General features: G+C 42.6%; 2 protein-coding genes across 3 annotated transcripts in view; one reads left to right on the forward strand and one right to left on the reverse strand.

Annotated features, from left to right (window-relative positions):
• Positions 1-19114, reverse strand: part of SLC44A5 (solute carrier family 44 member 5) — a 108320-nt gene extending 89206 nt beyond the window's left edge. The window contains exon 1 of one of the 2 annotated variants that reach the window (XM_052800692.1): positions 18873-19114. In XM_052800692.1, the coding sequence (XP_052656652.1) occupies positions 18873-18909 (37 nt within the window). In that variant the 5' untranslated portion in view covers positions 18910-19114. Of the gene's footprint in view, positions 1-18495; positions 18581-18872 lie in introns of those variants that run through there. The other variant, XM_052800691.1, reaches the window with a different exon arrangement.
• Positions 18061-27624, forward strand: part of ACADM (acyl-CoA dehydrogenase medium chain) — a 29094-nt gene continuing 19530 nt past the window's right edge. Inside the window, exon 1 of the mRNA XM_052800696.1 lies at positions 18061-18282. The gene's annotated coding sequence lies outside the window, so the exon portion shown is untranslated. The remainder of the gene's footprint in view (positions 18283-27624) is intronic.

Raw genomic sequence — 27624 nt, forward strand, 5'->3', positions numbered from 1 at the left:
AAAGATCTGCAAATAAATTTCAGCTGTATAGAAAATCTGCTGCAATGTGCTTTCTACCTAGTTCTATGAAAGGCGCAAAACAAATGAACAAAATCACCTCCAACAACTTGCTGATCAATGTTTATCACTACTGAGGCTTTGCCAAAAGAAAATGGCAGTTTCCCCGACAGGGAAAAATCATGCATTACAGAGAATTCACAGCTGGAAGTCAAGTACAAATTCATCCTGATAAGAATCTTGTATTCTAAATATGATTATATTTTGGCCACCTGCAATTACCTTTTAAAAAAAAATAGTTCTGATGGTAACATACAATGCAAATGTAACACAGAAGAAAACATCAAATTCCTTGCCTTTCACTCACTTTTATTTTGCTGCAGGTCAGACCTGTAGTGCTGCAACCAGTACAGTGAGGGTGGGGAGGAAAATTCATGAAATTCCTCTAAAACAGAGGAAAACAATGAAGAAGCAGGTGATAAACTGTACTTTCAAGCAAAACTGTTATTTTGTAACAAAAAGACAGATAGATAGAACATAGAGAGACAAAGAGACAATAATGAAAGACAAAGCAGACACTCCAGATGCAAGGTGCGCAGCAGTCACAGATGATGTCAAAATAGATGCCTGTAATGACAACAGCTATAGTACAACAACTTGTCACCTAAACTAATAATTTGCATAAACTTTCTTTATCCTTGCAGGAATACAACCTCACAATTACTTAGATGCATCTACACTAGTAACGTTAGCAGAATTTGGTTGAGAGATTGTGTCTCAAATGGTCAGGAGGAAGCTGCAAGTAACTGCCATTGCCACTGCAAGTAACCATAACTTGCCACTGATTTTGTAATGCAGCTAGAGGAGCAGAGAAAGACAACATAACCTGTAGTTGTCATTAAATGTAAATGTAGCACACAAAAGTATAAGTACATAATTTAGTCTTCTAATCAAATATTTAGCTTTCATCCATCTTTGAAAAAGGAAGGTGAGGACACAGGTGAAAAGCAAACCAATCCCAACTGTAAGAGGAAATCATGTACAACACAGCATCCTGCAGTGACAGAGTGAGGGAAAGCAGAGACACATGTGGCTTTGCCCTTTATTGCACTAATCATGACTCTTTCAGTACCCTGGGATGAATCCCATCCGGCCCCAGAGCCTTATGCACATCCAGCAGGAGCAGCAAATCTTGAACAAGTTCACGGTCAGCTGGGAGTTTATCATCCTCCCAGCCACAGTCTTCCACCACCGGGCTCTGGGGGGCCCAGGGCCCATCACTGGTGTTGAAGACAGAGGCGAAGGCGGCATTAAATGTCTTCACTTTGTCTATGTCCCTATTTGTGAGGTGACCAACCTCACGGACCAATGTTATCTTTGATCCTCCTTTTGCTAACACATTTATGTATTGGGTTTGCATGGCAAGGTTTTGGTAGCGGGGGGGCTACAGGGGTGGCTTCTGTGAGAAGCTGCTAGAAGCTTCCCCCATGTCCAACAGAGCCAATGCCAGCTGGCTCCAAGACAGACCTGCCGCTGGCCAAGGCCGAGCCTATCAGCGACAGTGGTAGCGCCTCTGGGATAGTATATTTAAGAAGGGATTAAAAAAAAAAACTGTGCAACTGCAGCTGGAGAGGGGAGTGAGAACATGTGAGAGAAAGAGCCCTGTAGACCCCCAGGTCAGTGAAGGAGGAGGGGAGGAGGTGCTCCAGGCGCCGGAGCAGAGATTCACCTGCAGCCCGTGGGGAAGACAATTGTGAGGCAGGCTGTCCCCCTGCAACCCACGGAGGTCCACGGTGGAGCAGATATCCACCTACAGCCCATGGAGGACCCCACGCTGGAGCAAGTGGATGCCCGAAGGAGGCTGTGACCCCACGGGAAGCCCGTGTTGGAGCAGGCTCCTGGCAGGACCTGTGGACCCATGGAGAGAGGAGCCAGCACTGGAGCAGGTTTGCTGGCAGGACTTGTGACCCCACGGGGGACCCACACTGGAGCAGTCTGTGCCTGAAGGACTGCAGCCTGTGGGAGGGACCCATGCTGGAGCAGTTTGTGAAGGACTGCAGCCCGTGGGAAGGACCTACATTGGAGAAGTTCATCGAGAACTGTCTCCCGTGGAAGGGACCCCATACTGGAGCAGGGGAAGAGTGTGAGGAGTTCTGCCCCTGAGGAGGAAGGAGCAGCAGAGACAACGTGTGAGGAACTGACCCCAACTCCAATTCCCCATCCCCCTGCACTGCTGGGGGTGGGGGGGCAGATAGAGAATTCAGAAGTGAAGCTGTACCCAGGAAGAAGGGAGGGATGGGGGAAGGTGTTTTAAGATTTGGTTTTATTTCTCATTACCCTACTCTGGTTTGATTGGCAATAAATTAAGTTAATTTTCCCCAAGTCAAGTCTCTTTTGCCCATGACGGTAATTGGTTGAGTGATTTCTCCCTGTCCTTTTCTCAACCCATGAACCTTTTGTTGTATTTTCTTTCACCTGTCTAGCTGAGGGGGGAAGTGATAGAGCGGCTTTGGTGGGCACCTCACGTCCAGCCAGTGTCAACCCACCACAATTTTAAAAAGTCCTTTTGTTGCTTCTCACAGTGCTGGCCAGCCTGAACGCTAATCGAGCTTTGGCCATGCAAATTTTCTCCCTGCAGTGGTGAACAGCACCTCCGTATTCCTCCTGTGTTGCCTGTCCTTGCTTCCAATGTCTGTACACTTTCCTTTTCCGTTCTAGAAAAAGATCCCTGCTCAGCCAAGCTAGCCTTCTGCCCTGCTTGCTTGACTTCCCACACTTCGGAACTGCCTGCTCCTGTGCTCTTAAGAGATGGCTTTTAAAAAGTGACCAGCATCCATGGACCCCAATACCTTCAAAAGCAGATTCCCAGGGAACCTTACTAACTGGCTCCTTCAGCAGCCCCAAGTCTGCTCTTCCCATCTCCAGGGCCAAAGTTTTGCTGGCCGTTTTTCTCCTGTCACCAACGATTTGAAACAAAACTGCTTCATGGTCACTGTGACCAAGACAGCCACCAGTCACCACTTGGCCCATGAGTCCCTCTCTGTTTACAAACAACAGACCTAGGAGGGCACCTTTCCTAGTCGGCTCCATTACTACCTGCACCAAGAAGTTATCTATCTCCAACGTGCTTCAGGAATTTCCTGGACCTGTTTGTGTCCACTGTATGATGTTCCCAGTCAACGTCTGGGAATTTAAAATCACCCATAAGGATAAGGGCAGCTGATCTAGACATATCCCATAATTCCCTGTAGAATAATTAATCGGTGAATGATAGACTCATAGAACTTTGCTACTGAAGGTGCTAACAGCTAAATGGTACAGACAATTGCATGCCAGCACTTGAGCCTGCACCCTTGCATATTTACTTTACTAGTATAGAGTCAGCCATAGAGACTTTATTCATGATGCTTAAATTTCTTTTTTTTTCTTTTTTTATTTTTTTTTCTAAAATCTCCAAACATGAAGGATTTTTACACAGATCAGGTGTGGCCATTCAAAAGTTGTTTTGCTTTGAATTGGGTGCATGCTGTTAACTTCCCAGATAGCTGGCAGGTCCAGCTCAGTGTACCAGAAGCAGAAAAATGCTACTGATTACTCATGTGCAAAACAGCATATCTCTGATTCTTCCCAACCCATGTGCTTACATGCATTGTGAGATAGACAAGAAAGGCAGGAGAGACTATGAACTAGCTCCAGCGTGTCTGTAAGCCTTTATCCTAGGTCAATTCCAGCATCACCTTAGATTGTTCAGTGAGCCCACTGAAGTTTCCTAACACTCATGTTTATACTTTGACATTATACCAAGGGCTAGGATGTTCTAACACTGTCAGAGAGAAGGTGTTAACTCCACTTTGATACTTGCATGGATGTAAGTTCCCATCTTGACTTGCAAATACAGCTATGTTATGAGCAGTTGCTAGCATCAACAAATGGAAGTCATTCTGCGGGGAGAAAAGAAACACTTCCAAATTGCTCCTTTACTGTGTTGTCCTTTCTTATTGTATTTTCCTTACACCTTTGAGTAAGATAGAGCATAAATAAATAACATTTATAGGTTTTCTCATGTATCTTTTTCTGGCAGTGGTTACAGTGCACATAACAGGGAAAAGTCTTGGAAAAGAGCTCTTGACAGCTGGGGGGGTTACTTCCTTCCGCTTGCAAAGCCACATTTCCAGGTGTACCATACAACTTCACTGGTAGTTTATGGCTCAGAATTCTAGCAGGTTGGTTTGTTTATTTGTTTACTACCCCAGTTACAGATTCACTTGTTTTGGAATTGGTTTTGTTTTGTTAAGAAACTTTCATTGATTTCTCTTCCTGTTTTGTTTTTCAGTACCCCAAAACACTCATTCACTACCTACAGATTTTTTGATTCCCTTAATTTAAAGGGAAACCTTTTCACTACAAAGGGATCAGAAGAAAAAGCTGGCAGTTTCCAGTAGCTGAGCTCTTTTTATTATTTTCTCTACAATTGCAAAATAAGCTTCAAGACAGCTGCTCAGATTGTCATTCTCCCTCAGACTGGAGGACTGGAGTCCCAAAATGGTTGCTAGCTTCAAGCGTGTGGCAAAATGCTGGACTAGTGTTACTTTCCTCTTGCCACAACATTCAGTCATTTGTGAAGAGCCCATCAGCATAAATTAGCAAGGGTCTACTCAGCATGAACTACATAAATAGAAATACAATGTATGCACATATTATGTTACTTGCTTTCCAAATGAAATTATGTATTCGTGGCTATAATAATTCTGTTACTGGTATTTTGTCTAGGTGTAGTAGGGACCTGGACATATGCCAGAAAAATCCCAACAAGGAAATATACATGAATGTGCATATTATATACATATTTTCCTAAATCCACATATATATATATGTATCTAAGCACTTTATTATCTCACAAATCCCACTCAAACCTTTAAATTACTTATGGGGGTAAATATTACAAGACTTCAAGAGTATTGGTCACAGGCACATAGCACTTATTATCATTTTCCTGTTTATAGCAGTTGTCTAGATGCTAGCACAGATATTGCATTGTACTGAAACCAACAAAAACGGGTATTCACAGATACAGCTCATTGCCTTCTGTCAGAGCAAAGCAACAGCATAGGAACTATTTATCATTCTGCTGGGGGAAAAAAAATCTAAAAATAAATACTGTATTTTGCTACACTGTTAGTCAGCTGGTTTTTAGCAACCTGATCACGTCCAAGAAATTCTAACTCTTGTAGAAAAATATAAGTGATGAAAAAAAACAATTAGTTCTACTGTAACATCCAGTACAAATAATCTTAAATAATAAGTACCAGAGCTATTATTCAGCATATTCATTTATTTCAAAGTACACTGATTATGAAGGATGCTAATTCAGCTACCAGATTTCACGGCACATCAGCTTGTACAAGCCTAGATGCTCTGCATGCAATTGGCCCAGCACGAATCTGTTAACCTGAAAAAGATACTTACTTTCGTCTACATATTATCAGCTGTGCAGAAGAGATAATTAAGCAGAATCCTTGCCCACTTGTGTTAGAGTTCCTCTTTCTGGTGACACATGCTCCTAAGGTAGAAACAGGTTCCCACCTTTATCACATCAGAAGCACACACTAAACCACGTATTTTAATGAATTATCTCCTGGTCTAAGAAACAGGTACAAGCATGGGACTTCCTGCTGGAGAAGTAACCCACCAAACATCTTTTGAGAACCTTAGTCATTGGTCCTCTTTAGGGAAAGGATCTCTTTAGGCCAAAATTCCTTGTCTTGGTAGCTGTCAGAGATCAATCAAAGGCACAGTTTCAGGTTTTAGTACAATAAAAGAGCTTTGACTTCAGAGTGACTTGACTACACTCAAGTACTATGGTCACTTGCTGCAGCTCTTTTCAGCACAATCTAGGAGGGAAAGGATCATTTCACTTACGTGGATCAAGGTTGGAAGTGTGCAAATATTGCTGCGTGGCCCTTCCTTCGTTAGAAGGAACAGTCAGAAACATCCCATCCCTGCCTGTAAAAATACCCCATAATTTGTATGGGCCTGTGGACAGCACTGAATTTCTACATCAGCAGTAGGCTGTATGGGGTTATCCCACAAGCTAGAGAGATTTCCTCCTGGCTACTTTTATGTATGGGTGCTTATAGCAGCCCAGCTGCTGTGAAGTGCCACAGCAGATTAACACAATATTAAAAAAAAAAACAACCACCTGATGTTTCATATGGATTGCAGCTCTATTATTCAGAATGACAGGTGTGAAAGTATTTATACCTGGATAGAGGTAAATTCCAGAGACTGGAATTCTGGGATCACAAGAGCTTGGTACCAACAAATTCAGACTGAACAATATGGAGGGGAAATAGAAAGCAAAAAAACTAAGACAAAGTTTAAGTTGCACAGGTCTTTTGTCCAAAATTATACTCGGTTACTGTTGGGATCTGTTGCCTAAGAAAACTTAGATCCATCTAACTCTAATGGCTGCCAGGCATTTATTTCCTGTCATCCTAGCAAAAGTAAAACATGGGTTTACAATAAACCTATTTTTTCCCAGTAATTACTTATTAGGCTTGTCACTGCTTTCCCACCACCCTCATGGAGTTTAAACCCTCTATCACACTGCCTGAATGAGATCCCATTAGCTCATCTAAGTCAGCATAGTCCAATGAGTACTATGAACTAGATCTCCTGCCTTGGCTACTATTTTGTCTATCCAAGAGGAAAGAAGGAATGAATTTTTAAGCAATGAATATTGACCCAGGGCCAAATGCTGTCTATGTGTGCAAACTTGACCAGAAGCTGCTACAAACACTGCAAAAGGTAACAAGGTTAGAGGCATCCCACACAAACACTGTTTTTTACTGGGGCTTCTGGCTCTCAAACTTGATGAGACTCAACCACCTCCTAAATAAGTGATCACAGAAAATAAAGTTGGAAGGAACTTTGAAAGGTTATTCTCCTTGTCTTCTTCCAGGATTTTCTTAGGTACTTCTTCACTGCCTCCTCAACCTATGACTGAAACACCTTCAAAGTCTCAAAGGAATCAGTACAAGTTCAGCAGGAAAAGAATACATGCAAAAACCTAAATGCCCAGGCTTGTGTATATGTTGTACAATGCACAGCCATTATGTTTTGCTTAGACTTCACCGTACCAAAACAAGGTTGTCAACAAATTTGGGGATGTGTTTATCTTCATTGTATTAAACCAAGCAGAGTCATACTTCATCAAACACACCTTGTTCCTAACCTCACAGAAAACTCCTATGTTTACATGCTTTAATAGTTCTAAATCAATCTATGTTATCCAGCTAGATGTTTCCGCACTATTGTATTAGGCTAATAGTCATTAATGAGACACTGTCTCCTTGACATAATACCCAGATGCTAGGGAAAATTATATACTCACACTAATTTTGTAAATCTGACTGCCTCTGAGCCAGGTACTAGCAATAGGAAAAACAAATAGTAAACACAGTTAAGGAACTGTGAATGTTATGTGCTTCTGCACTTCAGGAGCGAATGCACAGCAAACAAGCTTTTCACATCCAAGTGAACATCAATTATTGAATTTACTAAACCACCTCCAGGTTTCTTTTCATTTGGTTTAACTGTAACAGCAATTTTTCTTCTGACCAGGTGATTATGGCTGATTTGTTTTATTTTTGCTTATCATGGTATGGTACAACCATGTTTTTACAGATAATAGCAACAACTAACTAGTCTATGCAGAATGAGATATTTATGATTCTAACATAAGGATGCAGTGTAGAGAAATACAGGCCTGGTATGACAGGAGAGACCTTGAGAAGTGGAGACACAAGATTGGATGTTAATATAGTGTACAGGCATGGGATGACAGAAGATGGGGCACAGGCTTAGCACTGGAGACCTCATGACTACAAACAGCTCACAAGAAGTTAAGAAATACAGTGCTAGAGCTGGAAAATGCTGGTTTTCAAGAATAACAAAAAAGAACAAAAAGCAAGTATTTAATGTAAGTAAAACACACCATATATAGTAAGTTTGGATATAATTTGAAGTTGTAGGCCTATGAAGAGCAAGGTATACAAGTATGATAGCAAGCATATAAAAAGTTCCCAAAGTGGATCCTAGAGTTAGGAAGAAAACAACATCAATAACAACATCATATTCCTCCTGGCAAGGGACTCCAGATGCTGGCAACTCACAGTAACACCCCTCCTCTGCCCCCCAGCACCAGATTGAAGCCACCAACCTTAGGACTTGGAGCAGCAACAGAAGGATGGAAGGATGAACCTTCCATCGCTGTTCCACATTCTAAGGTTGGTGGCTTCAGTCTGGTGCTGAGGGGGGCTGTGTGGGGGGTGTTACTGTGAGTAGCACATGGAAGGATGAACCTTCCATCACTAGGAAAAAGGGAGAGAAACTAAGCAGCATTAATATAACAATTTTAACTCTATTTAACTGTAACTATTATTGAGACTTTTTTCTGTATAGAAGTACTCTTTTTCTGTAACAACTAGATTTGAACTGATACAGATCATTGGATTAGACTGTTAAGATTTTAATTATTCTAACAATAGAATTCTTGGCTTTATATATAAGGTGTGTTTCCTCTTTGCCCACAGGCAAGATTTTCAGCTTAGCACAGACACTAAATTCTCTTCTTACAGCCCAACTGTAGTATAAGACACCAAACTTTTCTTGATTTCCTGTCCCTTCCCTCACCTCTAATGCGCCAAAGAATTATGAAAACTGTCTCAGCTTCACTGGTGTACATTCTGAGAAACTCTAACAAATTTGCTACAACAGAGTTGAGATGACACGCTAGCCCAGGAATTTTAAGCATGAGAATAGTTATGTTGATACTGTATTTTATTATTTCAATGACAGATTATGAAAAACAATATGCCAAAGAAGCAGCTACACAGGAAAACCAAACAGCACTATAAATGCATCTACCACGTTGGAGGGGCATCTTTTAAGAATTTCTCCTAAATGCCAAAGGTCTGCAGAGGTTGGTGAAAAAAAACTTATTTTTAATCTGTACTGATGCTGGTGAGAAATAACTCCATGTGCCTGTAAATACCTATCTTCTTTCCCAAGTACAGAAGTGCACTCTTCTAGTCTAAACCTATGAGACATTCTAGATGGTAGACAGTAGGCAACAGTCCAACCACAGGAAGGGACCTCAGCAAGTCCTGGAATATGCTTCAACGCCTTGGCTTCCAAGAAAGTTCTGATTAACTAGGCCTGAAATTTACTACTAGGACCAGAGATACATTTTGGGGCATAATGACTACATTCAGCATGCAAAAAATGTTTAGGGTCTAATTTCTTTCATCTCTTGCAACAGTGTTTTTAAAGCAGCAAGATAGCCAAATGATATAGGTATTTAAAAAAACCAAAAGAACAAAACCCCTAAACCCTAAAACACATCAACCTAAGCAACCCTCTAAAGCCTAAGGCTTGGGTTTTTTCCATGAAAGGCTGGGAGCACAGCTGAACTACAGCTTGACAGGATGGGAGTGGGGAAGGGTTTATAAATACTTGATACACAAAACCTTGAGTGTCTTGGGACTGAATTCAGCAAGCCATCTTGGACTAAAAAAGGAAGAAAGAATTAAAAAGCTGGAACTTTTTTTCATTTGTCAGGACTGCCCACTGAAACACAAACATATCAGTTATTTATGCAGCTGTAGCCGGACATGTTCAAGGTACAGTCTATTTGTCTGCTTCCTGATTGAACCAGCCTCCTCTCTTGTCTTTGAGATTTCCACTAGGCTTCTAAAAACATGTAAATAAGTATACTACCTGTATGTGCATGAGAGAAAAACAGGCAGGGCTAGATTTTATTTTGTTTTTATTTTACATTTAAGACTGTACCTGATTTTGAAGGTGAGAGAAGCTTGGAAAGAGATGGAACACCCGAGGATATTTAACTCCCAGCACACCAGAGCATAAACATGTCAAATAGGTATGAGAAGAGTGCCAAGTCTTTCACACAACCATTAGTGCCTCTGCATTTGCTATAAAGAGGTTTCTTTAATTTCTTTTTATCAACTTGAGTTGTGAAAACAACTGCTTTGTGGCAAATGCACAAAATGCCAATTAATCCAAAAAGGATTGGCTTTTAGTGTTTGACAGTCATATTGAGAAGACAAAATGATGTGGAGACAGACTACAGAGTGTCAGGGAACAGCAAGAGCAGGACTGCTCCCTAAGGGAAGGCAAGTCTGGACCCCAGGATGCTCAAAACACAGGCTGTGCAATGACCTTACCTATAGCACCAGAGGCAAGGACACAAAGCAGTGACATTCAACAGGTCTTACTGACAGTTAAGTGATCATCAGGCAAGACAGGGTAACAGGCCAGGGTCCACACAGGGATTCCACGTAGCACTTCAGAAACAGGACTAGGGACAGACACCCCTAGGACACAGCTCAGGCAGGAACCAAAGGCACCAGCCTGAACTTAAATTGAACCCTTGGTCAGAGGACGTGGGTGGAAGCCCCAGAAGAGACTGGTCAGGGCAACAATGACCTATTCGTGCTCTCAGCGCCCTGATGCAGATAAATATCGATGGATTCCTAAACAGAAGGATTCGCTAACTCTGACAGAACTACAAAGTTACGGTAAGTGTACTAATTCTAACTCTGCAACAGTTATGCTTCATGTTTCTGTGCAATGTCTCCTTTTGCAGAGTACATAGTCCAAGGAAATAAGAACACTAAAGGCTTTAAAAGTTTGATACATGTATGTAAAGCCTTGTTTTGATAACACAGGGAGTTCCACTAAAAGCAGTGGGTTTGAGCTTTATCTCCTCCTGCATGACAACTCCATTACACACCCACAATTTCCTGGAGTTTGTATCATGTAGCAACTGCTCCAATCCATCTGACAGACAACTGTGCAAAGGTTAGAGTTTATTTCATTGCATCATTGTTAAATTGTGTGGTAGCAGAGAGAATTTGCCCTCAACTATGTATCAATATCTTGCTTTTTAAAAGATAACAAAGTTTGTTTAGTCATAAAGAAGCCTAGCTTATTAAACTATTTCTTTCTGGGTAATGTTCAGTGACAGTCACACCACTCAGCAATAAATTATCAACTGAATAGTGTATAGCTATGCATAACAGTTAAGTTAATCTCCTTACTTAAAGATGTTCTGATTGCATCATCCTTGTTCATGGCTGAGCAATACCTTACTCCCAAGAACTGCTCAGCTTAAGTCAATAAGCTGAAAGAAGTACAATACTCAAGCTCTAAAGGATGATAAATCAGAGCCTGGATGCTTTCACATACTCTAGAATCTTAATTGGAATGGAAAGTGTAGAAATTAATTTGGCTCAAGAAATACACAGAAGTACTAGACCACTAGATGAGCAATTTGTATTGACTAAATCCTACTGGCTTTATTGCCTGTTCACTTACTGACCTAAATGTTTCTGGTGTGCAGTATTTTTCATATTTTAAGAAGATACATTGAATTCAGCTCAGCTACTTATATTAATAAAGTAAGCACTTATTGTTGTATCAAAGGAGATGTTTGTAAATTTAACTGAGCTATAGTTTGCTCGTCAATAAGCTGTTGAAGACCTCTTGCAAAAACTTAGAATATGCCTAGCTTTATAAATACAAGTCATCCCATAAAAGTCTCCATGATAATCCAAATGAGGAAAGGATATTTAAACTGTTTCTGAGATCAGCACAGTGTAGGAATCCTGTGAAGGTATTACTATCACCAAAGTACAGATGCTTCTGAAATACCACAACTGCATAGAAAACTAAGAACATCCAGTTATCTTGTAATCAGGGTTTTACCATAACACACAATAAACCACAATGATATTCAGAAAGTCTCATCTCTATTGGGTAAATACTCTACTTTTTTTTAAATACCCATTAATAGAGATAGTCACCACTGTTCAATAAAAATAGTATATGTCTTTAACAGTCTAGATACATATTTATATCACATCCTATTGCAGTCAATAATGTGCATTTAAAGCCTTCAAAGTACGCATTATGAAAATGTGTACTTAAACAGTCCTGAAATGCATATTTACATAATTGACTGTAATTTATCTAGAAAGCTATTGCAAACCTTTGTATTCACAGTTCTATAGGGATTTTTATTTTTTCCTCTAACATCATAATTTAATATGCATGAGAAAAAGTTAGGATTATCAGTCCTGTGCTTCCTAAAGTGTTGGGGCATAACTTTCTGTTGACTTCTTTAGAGATAAATTTGAGTTAAAATCTTGTAATGACAAAAAGGTAAAAGGAAACAAATTTGTACTGCATTTCTAATTCTTTCTTGATACCATACTGATTGTTCAGTGCATTATAACATATACTTTGTCATATCTATTCCAAGAAAACAAACTCATTATAAGAACATTCAACATGATCATGAACTTCCTGACTACAAGTAATACAGATGTCATACAGCTCAGAGTATGCAGACACATCTCCACATTAGACACCTGATTTAGAGCCCAGTTCTGCTCTGGGAAGAAACGTTCCTCATACTTTGAGATATTAGAAAGCTAGCTCACATACACAAAGTGTGATGATCTTGTATGTGTCTCTCCTACTGCATTCATTTTGTGTTTATGAAGTCAAGAGAGAGAAACAGCAGCCACATAAATGGCCTAAAATTGCTTTGTCACTTTCACCTCAACCAAAGTACATACTGCAGTATCTTCATTTTTTTCAACAAGTCACCTTTTTGCAAGTAAGTACTGTGTTTATTAAACCTACTTTTCAATAACTCTACAATGTGACTGCATAAACCTTCTGTGGGTGTTTTGTTTATACCTTCCAATAACTTATGATTCCATCATCAACTTCCATTAAATCTGCTAGAAGAGTGGATATGTGTTAAGATAATTTTACATTTTGTGAAAATCAGCAGGAGGCAGAGAAAGACTACCCTGCACATGCCTTGAGGCATGAAAGGTTAAGCAAACACTGTATTAGACTGCAGAGAATCAAAGGTGGGGGGAGGGGAAGTTACTGTCTAAATGTCCCCCAAAACTTGATTGACTTTGACTACAAAGTCCATCAGTCACAAGACGTGAGCATAGGAAACCTGGCTTCCTGAGTTCTGGTACTCATGGAATTTACTTTTTTAACGGAAAAATTTGGAACAGATAATCAAATTTAAATTAATTACCTACTGTTCAGAATCTCATCACCATTTAAAGTCAACACACCACCTTCTCCTTCATGTAATTACTATCCAGGCAAATTAGAGGGTTGGTATAAGAATTTTAGTCATCTAAACAACTTGGGACAACAGGTGCTTGCTACAAATACAAAAGCGGTATACAGACCATAGAAAGCTTTGAGTTGGAAGGGATCTTTGAAGATCTAGTCCAACCCCCACTTTCATGGGCAGGGACATTTTTCACTAGATCTGGTTGCTCTAAGCCACATCCAGCCTGACCTTGAACACTTCCAATGATGGGGCATCTTCAGCTTCTCTGGGCAACCTGTTCCAGTGCCTCACCACCCTCATCACAAAAAATTTCTTCCTTAGGTTGAACCTAAATCTACTCTCTTTCAGTTTAAAAGCATTGCCCCTTGTCCTGTCAATATAGGGTTTGGTAAAAAAGGTCTTTCTCCATCTTATAAACCCCTCTATATATTGAAAGGCCATAATAAGGTCTCCCTGGAGCCTTCTCTTCTCCAGGCTTAACAACCCCAACTCTCGCAGCCTTTCTTCATAGCAGAGGTGTTCCAGCCCTCTGACCAGTTTTGTGGCCCTCCTCTGGACCCACTCTACAGGTCCATGTCCTTGTGCTGGAGACCCCAGAGCTGGATGCAGTACTCCAGGTAGGGTCTCACCAGAGCAGAATAGAGGGGCAGAATCACCTCCCTCGACCTGCTGGCCATGCTTCTTTTTAGGTAGGCCAGGATACAATTGGCTTTCTGGGCTGCAAGTGCACATTGCCGGCTCATGTCCAATTTTGCATCCACTGGTACCCCCAGGGCCTTCTCCGCAGGGCTGCTCTCAAACCATTCATCTCCCAGCCTGTAATTGTGCTTGGAATTGCCCCAACCCAGATGCATGACCTTGCACTTGGCCTTGGTGGACTTCAAGAGGTTCACACAGGTCCACTCCTCAAGCCTGTCAAGGCCCCTCTGGATGGCATCCCCTTCCTTCTAGTGTATCAACTGCACCACTCAGCTTGGTGTCATCTGTAAACTTGCTGAGGGTGCACTCAATCCTGTTACAGTAACTCGCAGAAATAGCTCGCAAAGTTGGCAAAACTTAAGAAATTTTGAAATAATTGGTATGAAGAAATGCATTACCTTGGAGATGCTGCTAAGTGATCATGTAAACTTAAGGTAAGTAGAGAGTTAGAATATGTGTGGTATGTATAACCAAGAACATCTTATTCATTAGGAATAGATAATGGTAGATTAGTCAATGCTGGATGAGAATCAAGTAAAAACCCTGTCCTTACCTTACCTTGCTTAATTTTAATACTAAAATCAACACCCACTTGTGCATAATGAGTATGTAAATATGAGACCACCTTAGTATAATGAACTGGACAAGAGCATGACATGCTCAAAAGATCTTTTCATTATATAAGTTTGTGTAGCCTATCACAATTTTTGCCGTATGTGTTTGCTTGTCACAAGATTGTATAAAAACCTCAACCTTTCTTTCTAAAGGTGTGCAGGTATTTGGAGATCTGGCACCCTATACTGCAGTATAGCAATAAAGACAAATATCTCAACTTGATGTGTTGATTGGCTTATTGCACACTGGGTGAAAGAACCCAGCTTTTGGGACAGCAATCCTACTATCTATTGTTGTTGAAGAAGATATTAAATAGCATTGGTCCTAACACAGACACCACTCATTCCTGGTTTCCATCTGGATATTGAGCCATTGACTGTAACTCTTGGGACAATGATGTTGTGGACGACATTACCACAGGACCTGGCAAAAGATGAAGCAGCATGCTAAGAGAGAAAGTTCTCACTTGAAGAGACCTATCTGCAGTAATAAACAACCAGGAACATACTACAAAGTGCTGCTTTTAAAATTCTCTCTCTGTTTTTCTCCCCAGTCCCCTAAATTTATTCCACAGTGAATTGTTTTATCTAAAACTAGTATGTTAGCAAAATCAGACATTGCTGAAGCTCTGTACCTAGGCTCAGCAGATGTGCTCAAAGAGTAAATGATTTATCCCACCTAAAACATGTACTGCAAAGCCTAAAGTGGACCAAATTTATGTCAGAGGAAGAAAGGTTTAAACCATCTGAATCTGAGTGTCACCTACTTGTAACACTTCTGAGTATATTCAAATGTGAATAAAGTGTTAAATTAAGTTTCACCTTTAATATGAATGTACCCCACTGGTATGAAATTTGAACCTTAGAAGGCAAAATGAATTACATAACATGATACACAAGGATTTACCAGCAGGAGCTAAGGAGGCTTTATCTGCAGCAGTGTCACAGCCAATGGCTTCCACATCGTGCAACACTGCTGTGGCTAAATGGCCCATTTTCCTTAGATTGAGGATGTGCTTCCTGCATGGTACATATGTGTAACTGAATGAAATTAAGAAAAGGGAAATGCAGGCCAAGCTACAAGAAATAACATATCTTGATAGGAAGTTTCATAGTTCATCAAAAGCTCTTCCAAGGGAAAAGGAAGAACCTCCCCCACTTGGGAAAATAATCAAATAGAATACTTTTTAGTAAAAAAACCAACATCATCACTTTGCAGCAGTAAGTAGGAATCCAAATTATAGACTCAAGTTTTGGTTGCACCCACTACTGGCAAAAGAAATCATAGGAAAGTAGTTCTTCCTAGAGAGGATCTAAATATGTAGATATAAAAAAGTAAGCTAGCCAAATTTGAGTTGAAAGTAATAAAATTTGGCACTTCATATACTTCCCCTCAGTAATGTTTCTTAAAATAGTGACAAAAGCTTTTTTTAAAGACATCATCATCATCCATTTGGACTTCAGTACAATCACTGCTAAGAGCCTGATTCTGCAACGAAGACAAAAAGAATTTTACCATTGATTTCAACAGTCACATGACAGCCCTTAATATTGCAGTTACATGAAAGAAAATACTACTTTGGTTAAAAAATAAAGATCCCACAACCTGAAAAATCAGCTGTGATGAGAAAAGGAAATAATGAATATTTTGCCTCCTTAGCTTCAGTGGCAACCTTCCTGTTGGGAAAGAACTTTGTTTTTTCTCATTTGGAAGTCCCCTGCTAGAGAAAGAGAGGCCTCAATAAAGTAATTGTCATTGTTCTTGACAAAACCTTTGTATTTAACCCATTTTAAGGACAAACTTGATGCAATTCCTGGAGCCAGCTTACAGCTATCCCAATGAAGACTAAACTTAAGAAACCACTAAGAAGCTTGTTTCTTCGAAGATGAATTTACAATCCTTCTCACACATGCATGCAGACAGACAACGCAACTAAAAGTGAGAGAGCTTAAGGGCCTCAAAATGCCTATGGGCTTATCAAAACCTTTTACAGAGCCTTATTCACACTAGCAGTCAACCAGTGTGTCCAGTACCTTGGGCTCCCAGCAGTCAGTCTAACTCATAATATCCAGTCATCTGACAGGATGCTCGTTACCTCAAAGAGAAATCTGAGGTAGTTACAAAACTGTTCACGGAGTCTAATGTCAGCGGTCAACCATGGACTTGACTCATCTCTTCTAAAGAATCAGATTGATGCCACAAGTTAAAAGCCCAAAACTTTTGAGAAGAATTTGCCTTTCTCATTTGTAAATGCTGAAACTCTGAGGAATCCTTGAGATTCCAAGGAGAGAAGTTTAGGACACCTATACCTCTGAAAAATATACCCGTGGGCTAATAAATAACCAGTTACTGGCAGAGATAACAAAGTCAAGAGAATAACTATTACAGCAACCTAATTTAAAAGGAAAACCATACTGTATATGCTTAATTTGGAAATGATGCGCTTTCCTTTTGTAAGTCTTTAACATTATGTGATCTAACAGGGAAAACAAATCTGAATTCAAACCTTGCTTCCCAATACAAGACTAGTGCAATTAAGCAAGATTCCTGCAAGTGTGGTTAAAACAATACACACCACCACTAACAAAACCTACATATGCTAATGAGATAAAAGGAAGTAAACACAATGATGACATGAAACAGCTAAAGTAGCAAAAATTCCAGTCAGAACAATTCTTCAGAACAAGTTGATTACAGATACATTGCCCTCCTCCCTCAAGTTGAATAACTAAAGGATCACGCTTTCTTACCTGAGTAACATGCTTTGAAAAATGAAGTTTAAAAATTATTGTATTATGACAATACAACACTTGGTACTTCCTGTCATGACTTCTTACCAGAGCGTTCTTGCTTACAAATGGCAAATAAGGAAGCATATACGGCACTTACTGAACTCTATTCAAAATGTGTTTTCCCTTCCTGAATACTGTATTCCTGCTCTTCTTTCAGAAGAATATTTCCATGCCTATCTTTCTACGATCAGCACTGAGTATCTATGGTCCTAGGCCTACTCCCTCTGCAGTAACCTGCAAAACCATTTGAATTCCATAGGAGTAGGAACAGGTTCTCTCAGAAGTTAAATAACTACAGACTCACCTACTTAGATTTCACCTTTGAAACACACTAATTTCCTTCTGGCTTGTCTTCCCGCCCTAAAGGCTTTCTTACCATCTCCTTTCTGGCAGGAAGACAAGCTGTGAATTCTCCTTTAGCCAGATCAAGGTTCAGACCACAGAGGTGAATTATAAAATAGAGTTTTCCGAGTCATAAACAAGTCACACAGCGAGCCTGCGATTCGAGGCAAAGGCCGCTTCACCAGGCCATTTTTGCCCATTTGTGTAACTCGGCCAATTACAGACAGCCTTTGGGACTCGCAGAAAAGAAGCCTTGTTTCTAAGGGGGTTTGCTCATTCTGCAGATTTGTTTTGCCATGGAAATCTCGCGCACGCTGGCAGAGGAAACCGGTTTTGTAGCGACACCTTCAAACAGGCTAAGGAGCTTTGCAAACCCCGTGTCCTCTGTCGCAAACACACAAGCTTCCAAGGAGCAATTAAAGCAGAGCTCGAGCACCGAGACGAAGTTCTGCCCCCGGTGACCTTCCCCGTTGCGCTGGCTGGCAGGATCCAGTCAGGGAGCGGAGCTCGCTCAGTCCGGGTACCCCGGCTACGCCTCCGGGCTCCCCGTCCCTACGCCCAAACCACCGGCGCCCCACAACTGCCGCCAGCGCAGCGGGCTCCCGCCGCCCGGCCCCGGGACCACGGCCCCGCCACGGCCCGCGGGTAAGCAGCCCCCAGCCCCACACGCCGGTCCCGCGCGCCAACGGCCGCCGCGGCCTGGCCCGGCCCGGCCGGCCCCGCGCGCCCAACGGCCGGCCCTACCCGCCGCCGCGCACCTGCCGCCCGGCGGCCTTCGCGCCGGCCCCCGGGGCCCCCGGCGGGCGCGCACTGCAGCCCTCTCCTCCCCAGAGCGCGGACAAAGCGGCCGCAACGCACCTGCTCCCGGGAAGGGGGTGGCGGAGGAGGTTCTCGCCCTGCCCGCCCCCATCTCTGCGCCCGCCGGCTCCCCTCCGCCGGCTCCCCTCCCCGAACCCCACCGTCCCGCCTTCTTCGGGCCGGGCGAGCCGCAGCAGCGGCAGAGAGGTGCCCCGGCGTCTTGGGGGGGGGGGGGCTCCCTCCTACGCGGGGTGTGAGGGGGCCCTACGCCCACCCCGCCCCCGGCATCCGCCGAGGGAAACAAACTCTCGCCGCTGCTGCTGCACGCTGGCTGGATCCGCAACGTAAACAGGCCGGAGGGAGGCACGGGCGCCGGCCGCCTCCGCCCGCGAGCACCGGCGGCCGCCCCGCCTTGCCCCCGCCGCCCCAGCGCTCACCGTAGAGAGGCGCGGAGGCTTCTCCCTTCCTCGCCATCGTCTCCCGGTGCCCTCCGCGCCGGCACAGCCAGGGGCCCGGCGCCTCCGCCCGCCGCTCAGCGCGCTCTTTGTTGCCGTGAAGGCATGAGAGGCGGTGGCGGCCGGGCAGCCTCCCGCTCCGCTCTGCTCCGCTCCGCCGCGGCCGCTCAGAACACCGCCCGCGCCCCGCGCTGACCCTCCCGTCCCGTCGGCTCCGCGGCCGACGCCTGCGCCGAGCCCGCGGGGGCGGTGCCCGAGCCGTGCGGGGCGGGGGGGGGGGGGGAGCGGCGGGCAGAGGGGCCGCGCCGAGGGCAGGCGTGGGGGCGGCGGGACGGCCCGCAGCCGGCGGCAGGACCGCACGCCCCCTCCTCGGGACGCGCCTCGCTAACTTCGGGTGGGCCCGGCTCCCGCCGACAACTTCGGCGGCTGGTGGCAGCGGGCGCCGTACCTGGCGGGGTCCGCGGCGGGGGCGTCTCCATCCTCTCCCCCCCCGCCGCCGGGCGCTGCCTGGGAGGAGCGCCCTGCCGCGGAGCGCTGGTCGTCCCCCCGCGAAACGTGACCGCCAGCAGCCGGATCGGCTCCGGCTCCGGCTCGGGCGCCCGTGCCGCTGTCAGGGCGGGCAGGCTCTCCCTTTCCGTGCCCGTGCCCTGAGCCCGGAGGTTTTGCCGCGGGGAGGAAGCGGGCAGCCCAGTCCTGGAGCCGATCGCTGCCCGCCCGGGCCCCGCCGGCCCCGGCAGCCACCTTGGAAAGCGCCTCCTGCCGCGGCCCCCGGCGGAGCTGTCCGGGCCGCCCGTGCTGAGCTCCCGGGCCGGGCCGGGCCGGGCCGGACCGAGCCGCCCCGCGAGGAGCAGCCTTCGGCCCACGCGACGAAAGGGCGTGAGCTCGCAGGGGCCGCTGAGAGGTCGCAGCACTCTGGCATGCTCACGGGGAGCTGGGTTTTCTGTCCCCTCCTGACCGGGAGGCATTTTAACACTTCAGTTTTGGGTCCGGGTGGGGGCTATTCTCATGATTTGGTCAAAAAACAGGTTCAGTCCTGACAAACACAGATTGCTGGTCACAAACTTTCCTTCAGTTGTCATCCACCTCCCTCTGTTTTACCTGAATGGGGCAATGCCACTTAAAGAGCAATTAGTCTGACTGCTGAGATTCGGTTTGAGTCGTGACAGCCCAAATCATCGCTACAGCAAAAGGATGCTACGTTCAGATGTTGCACTGCTGTGTATCCATTAGTCTGCAGTTAGGGAAACTTCACTAAGTCCAACACAAGGAACATTTTGTATTGAAAAAATTTTGAAATAACCCTATATAATTCTTGAGAGAAGTGCACCTGTAGGCCATCATTTACATGTTTCCACATGAACAATGTGAAGAAAAGGGACTTCCCAAGGCTTGCAAGTAAAGTTACCCTTTCAAAAATTGGCTTCAGACCCTCAAAGGCACATGATTATTTTACTTATGCGTAAATTAATATGCATAGATCATGGAAGTTGTTACTACGCTTGTATTGAAACATAAATCAATCATATGTGCATTAGAGGCAGTGACGGTATGTGCCTCCTCCGCAGTGAGTACACCACCAGGTCTTGTAGAGCTAGCTGCCTCGGCTAGTTTTAAGAAAACTACATCAGCCATATGTAGCACCTTATCCATCCTCCCAGAGGCCTCAGTTCAGGCCAATTGCTCTGATAATTATGGAATTTCACATATGCAGTTTTGTCTGCTAGTAGTGGAAGTACTGGGGGAAGTTATTTCCCCCTCTGCATTAAATTGTGAGGATTTATTTGTCCTTCTAACTCTTAAAATGAGTAGTCGCTTCCTCCAGTTACCCCATTTCATCAGAATACTACCGAGGCGGAGGTTTATGCATTCTGCGCACCACCAGTGGTCTGCAAAGTTAATGAGAGTTCCTTCTTAAACCTAGTCCACCAATCCTCTTAAGCCACTTACCCAGCCTAGCTACCCAAGATGCCTGTCTGCGTTCCAGGAAATGGATCCCAAGGGTAAACACCTGATGTGGAAAAGGGATGACATACTTTGCTATCTAAGAAGAAATCTTTATTTCATCTCAGTGTTGATGACTAGAGAACAATTCCAACAATCTCACCTTTAGAAAGAAGAGCTGCTTGTGTCAGAGACTGAGTCAAACATGAGAAAAGCTGCGTAGGACAGCTTTGTAAGAAGCAAGGTGGTGGGTTAATGTCTTCTGGCTCATTCTGATAAGGCATGGTAACCTGAAGGTAGCAGGGCATGACAGGATTTGCTAGTCAGAGCTGAAGTAGTGTTCTCATAGAAGATTCAGTATTATTCTACAGCTCAGTGTTACTCTGTTCCCTTTGTGCAGAGGGGTGTGTGTATCTATATATAGCCTACTTTCAAGAATGGACATTGGGATCTCAACAAACTACACAATGAAAAACCTAGGTAATGGAGTTTGTATAGCCAGTCCCACAAATAAATATATAAAATATATTATATATGTATCATATATATAGTATATATAATATACAGCATACACAATATATTATAGTGTGTGTGTGTGTGTATTATTGTGTATATATAATATTATACATACTATACAATACAGTATTTATATTCTGTATTATCTATTGTATTTAGCATATGTTATATTTAACATATACACTATATATAACATACAGCATATGTTATATATAACAGAACATATTTGTATGTTGGGCTATGGCTAACAGCTAGAAATAAGCTTTTACTTACACAGCACTTCCAAGTTCTGGCCAAAAAAAAAAACCCTCATGTGCACTCTAGCAAAGATCTTTCTTCCTTTTCATTAGGGTTTGTAGACCAATATAAAATCAGGATACTTATGATTTTGTTGAAGAATAAAATCATATATAATATTAAGAAGTTACTGTAGAATCCTCCAGGAGAAGAAATAACTTTTGACTTGGTTCTGACTATCAGAACCAAGGAATAACTCAAAAATACACTAAAAAAAGAGAAAACTTACTAAAAAGAACTAATAAGATTAGAATAGCACTAAAAACTACATGAGTTAGAGTTTTCCAGGTAGATAGAAGGCTACGTAAAGACACCACTTTGAGACATAGCAGATCATCTTTGTATATTCATGTTTCTCAGAAGGGCCTGAGAAATGGCAAAAAGAAGCCAGCATGTTTAGACAGAATGAAATGGGCAGTTGCTACAAACATGGAGGAATCTTTTGATAAGTTAAAGTTGTGTTCAAATGAGTAAATTAGAAAGAATCACAAAATTTGGCAGGTTAAATGTGAAAGCACAATAAGGCAGGCCAAAGAAGAGTTTGAGCATTAATTTGCAAAAAGTGTGGACACTAAAAATAATCCTTTTTTTAAAGGCCAGGAGCAGGAGGAGAATATGCAGGGCCAATATGATATTTTCCTTAAGCCTCCTATGCATATATAGACTTGAAGGTGGTAAAGATTTTGGAAATTCTTGAAAATACTGCTGATGAAAGTCCAAAAAACTGCAGACTCATAAACCTCACCTCTGCACATTGCAAATAGTGGAAACTACAATAATGCAGACAGATTTGGAATATACGACAAACAGGGAAGTATGATATTTGTAAAGAGAAGTCGGGGCTCACAGAACTACTGGAGACCTCCTAAGGAGTCAGTAGGCATGAAGATGAGGGAATACAGCTGATTTTGGATTTCTGAAATTCCACAAGGTTCCTCATCAAAAAGTCTTAAATAAATTAAGCCACCATAGAGGGAAAAGTCTTTTTATGGCTAAAAACTGTTAAGGGGTGTTAGGAGTGGCTGTCGCCTCTTGCAGCTCCGGCCCAGAACCCCCCCGTGCCCAGCTGCTGGAGCCCAGGCCGGTGCCTGGGGACCCAGCGTCTCTGCCCAGGCGGAGGGATGTGGCTGCCACCTTCCCATTTGCAGGTTCAGCCGGCAGTGAAGCTCAGCCTGCGACCTAGAGACACACACACAGACACACACGGGACATGGATTTGGCCGGTCACACGCACTGCCACAGATGAGGCACTGCCTTCAACAGTACCTCCACACAGGACCTGCCTTGAACATGAGCAACAGGCAGTCACCTCCCTTCCTCTGCTTGGGCTGGCAGACACAAAAGGTCACTAGTGCAGGCACACACACGAGACTCTCTGGATGTACAAGCACATGCACATTCACAGCCCCTCTGTCTGCCCAGTACCCCTGCCGAGATCCCAGCACTCTTGCCCACCTCAGGGGCCGCATACTTGCTGGCTGGTCTGGCTTGATGCTTCCTGCAAACGCCTAGCACCCATAGTCATCCCACAGGCACTCCGCACTCGCACTCATCCCATAGGCACTCCGCACTCACACTCATCCCGCAGGCACTCCGCACTCACAGGTCGCCCTGGATAGCAGCACGGATACTTGCCTACCAGATATCCCTGCCTGGACCCAGCAGCTCCTACTCACTGGCAAGTCCAGCTTGAAGTTTGCCAGTGAATGAGACAAGCATGCTCACTTTCGGGAAGTTACTGGCACTCACCACCCTCAGCAGCCAGCATCAGGCACAGGAGCTGTGACCTGCTGTCCCACTCTGGCTGCTGCCGCTGAGCCCCTCACTCGCCTCACCCGCACCAGTCCCTCCCAGTAGCAGGTTTTCAGGACACACACTGTTTCTGCCTCAGTAGCTGACACTGGGACCTCACCAGCTCCAGAAGCTGGCACCACAGGCCGGGGGCACCCACATTCCCAGTCTGACTCCATTTGCTGGTACCAAATCCACTCACACAGGACTATCAGTAGCTGGCACTTTATCCTTATAACACACATACACATGGCACAGATAGTGAGATTACAGAGAGAGATAGCCAAGAAAAGATTTAATAGGAAGATAGCATTCAATAAGACGATTGTCGTGATCAGGTGCTGGGCTCAGTCAGACAAGTGTACTGACTACCCTCTTTTGCACAGGACTGGTCTGTTTTATACCCTATTCTGTCCATTCTTCCTTTGTTCCTCCAGAAGCCCTTTCCCTGCACATTCCTTCATTAGTGTGCACAGCTCCACAGATCCCTTTCCAACATTCTGGACCCTCAAGTTTGCATCCTTATCAGTTGCAAAGTCCCAGTTTGCCTGCAGTTTATTGAGAGCCAGTTTGTTTCTTGTCTTTGTCTCTTGTCTTGCCAGGCAAGTTTGTGTCTCCGTATTTTGTTTATGGCTTCCCATTTTTTCTTGGTATCCCATTTGACAAGACCTTTGATCAGATAATCTTACTGAAATAAACATTCCATCATCAATTAGTGTGACTGACCAGGTTTGTGTCTCATTACTGCCTCCCTTACCACTTGTCAGTCAGGTCTGTGTCTCTTTATATTCTTGTTTATGGCTTCCTCCTTTTCTTGCTCTCCCTTTTTGCATTGAAAAGGTTCTTGACCGGATACCCTTAAAGGCACAGACACTTTCCTTCCACACACCCTTACAAAAGATATTTTTAAAAAATTTCAAGACTAAACAAAAATTTGTTACAGTGGTGGGATCACCCATGGAATCTCAAAGACTTATGTATTGGGACTCGTGCTGTTCCAGGTACTCATCAATGATTTGAAAAAGGAGAGGAACTCTGAAGTGGAAAATTTTGCTGCCGATAGTAAGTTATTTATGGGACTTAAAAATTTCAGATAAGCTCACGGTAGATAAATATAAAATGATACAGACAAGGGATGCAGAGAAATAATTATATACAAAGATGAGCTTTAAGTTGACCATTACACCCCAGGAATCATATTTTGTTATCATAGATAATATATGAAAATTTTCATTTCAGTGTTCAGAGGTAGGCAAAAAAGAGTTACCAGAAAAAAACAGAAAAAGAGAACAGAACAGAACTTATACTCTCACCTTTATGCAAGAACGTGAGCCACTTTATGATTCTGATTCTTTCGTGACAAAACCAAGACGTTGTAGAAAGTACCCAAAGAGGATTATTCAGCTTGGAAAGAAATAGCTAAGGGGATATCATGACATTTTTCTCTTAAATCATTGACACAAAGAGGATGACTATGGACTGACGGTTCACTGCTTCTTCCAATTCAAGCAGTAGGGACAACAAATTAAGTTAGCAGATGTCAAGTTGAAAACAAACCAACCAAAGTGGTTCTTCACAGTGTAAGAAACTAAGCTGTGGTTCCCAACACATTAAAAAAGTAACTGGTCAAGTTAATGGAAGAGACATCCATGAAGCATTATTAAATACAAAGGCATCACCTCCAGCTCAGGAAACTTCTAAATTGGAAAATTTTTGGAGGGTAGGAAAAAAAATAAGAAATATCACTACATTAGTGGTAAATGCTCTGTTCTTGAATCCTTCCCTAAGCATTCTTCATTGCAACTGCCATAAACAGGACACTATCCTAGATGGACCTTTGATCTGACCTAGCACAAGACTTGTTACTTTCCTGGCAAAATGAGTTTTAGCTATCAGTGTTGCAAAGGGCCTAGTCATTTGTCATATGAATGTTAGATGAAAATCTCAACCTTCACCTTCTTGTGCCCATATTCTCAATCCCATTATTCTTCTTCCAGGATCTCCAACACAAGTTTTCTCTCTTCACTTTTTCACTGCACATGCCTCAGTACGGCTATAATCTCAGCTAGTCTTTCTGAACTCTACCTTACGCAATTCAACAACAGCAACAGCGGTAATCATTATTGAATTCTGTCTGACGAGTTCTGTCAGCTGTTATGGAAATTGAACTCTTGTGATTTAAGGCAGAACTTACTTTCTGTTTTGTTGTTTGCTGCACTTGCTAAAAATAATTATACATGTTTTACTATAAAATTAATGTCTACATTGTATCTTACATCAATACCCATTTACATAGTTAAGTTCTTGTACACTATTAAATGTTGGTATTGGTATGGTCTTGCATAGCCACAGCTGATACTTTAGAATACAGATGTTTGTTAAAATCCAGCCTACAAAGGTCTTTCTGCAGCACCCCCTACTGTCACGGTGCCGTTAAATCTCTGCCGACCTGGAACTTCACGTTAAATGAGAGGGGCTTTGCCAGAGCCACACACACCTCTTTAACAAAACACTTTTTTTATGACTCTACTGTTCTGCTATCTAACCTACCAGTGTTAAATACGTTTGAGAGATGTGTTCATTGCAACTGGGCATTTATTAATACATGAGTCTACAAGGAGAAATGTACCAAGCAACATAGCTTGAAGATATTTTTAGCTGCTGAAGTGCCTGCTGCAGCATATTTCAATATGATGATTAAAATTGACTTAGTGTTAAAATGTCCTAGATGCTTCCTTTACACATAGATAGGCCTTACCTCACTCTGTTTTTCTTTTTTTTTAATGATTAACTTGCTTATATTTCACACAAGTGAAAGCTATGGTTGTCTAAGTAAGTACTTGTTTCTTAAAGTAGTAAGTCCTGTAAAATTCTAAAGTGAATTTCAGCATACTTTGAAAAAAAGTCAGGACAGCTGATCTTTATTCTAAGGCATGGTTGAGAAGTTATCTTCTGAGCCTTCCACTGCCTTTCTGTGTCTTCAGAAAGTCATACAGGCCAAAATTATTACAAGATGCAACTGAATGTTTTTTATTTGTTCTCAAGCTCTGTATATCAGTCCCTTCTTTTTCTTTATAGTTCATGTTAGAGAGTCACATAAATGTAACTCGGAATTTTTTTATGACATTAAGGAAAAAAATATTTGATGTGTTTACATATAGTAGTCAAATTAAAAGCCTCCAAAACTTTGAGTAGGTATGGCTTTGTAATTAAAAAAGTTTGAAAATTTGAAATGAAGTAATGTTTGTGATACCCAGGAATCAAACAAGCTAAAAATATACTTGAAAATATTTTAATTCAAGCATCACATTATCTTCATTTTTAGATAATTCAAAGGTTCCCATATAGGTGTTTTCCTTTTTTTTTTTTTTCCTCCAAATAAATTTATTGCCTTAAAGACCATGAAAAAGCTGCAAAAAAACCCAAACCCAAGACAAACTACAAAAATTACATGAGCTTGCAACAGAAGTTTAGGAAAAAAATGTTGGGTTTAAGATATTTTAAGTTACTATTGTAGCAGGGATCAAAGAAAACCAAAAAACATTTAATCATTTTATCAAGAAGAAGTTGCCATGCTTGTTGCATTGTACTACATTGAAAAGGATTCTACTTTGTAGATCATTAACTCAGGACCTACACACTAAATTTTACCATGTTTGTTTACTGCAGTAGCTTCAGTAACTTGCGTTACATAAATCACTGCAGAAAATTCACGTTGCTTTCCATTTCTAAAATGAAGGTCCATTAACAAATGGTAAAATACACTTGGTTGTTAACAATATAAAAAATAAACTGTAAAAAATTTGTAACTACTACTACTAAAAAATAACACTTCAGCCTAGAATACAGATGCTAACTTTAAGCAATGAGCTGTATTTTGTAATGTAATATCCTTACTGTGTTTACTTGCTTGTTTATACATTTCAGCAATAAGCATCATGTATTCTGGTGGTTAGTATAAAAGAGAGTATTCTAGGTTAATAATGCAATAAACTGTGCAGTATACAATTGTCATGGTTTAACCCCAGCCAGAAACTAAGCACCATGCAGCCCCTCACTCACTACCCCCCACCCAGTGGGATGGGGGAGAGAATTGGGAAAAAAAAACCAGTAAAACTCATGGGTTGAGATAAGAACAGGCAGAAAATAACAACAACAACAATAATAACAATAAAAGGATTGGAATATA

The sequence above is a fragment of the Harpia harpyja genome, chromosome 11, assembly GCF_026419915.1.
Source record: "Harpia harpyja isolate bHarHar1 chromosome 11, bHarHar1 primary haplotype, whole genome shotgun sequence".
NCBI classification, from domain to species: domain Eukaryota; kingdom Metazoa; phylum Chordata; class Aves; order Accipitriformes; family Accipitridae; genus Harpia; species Harpia harpyja.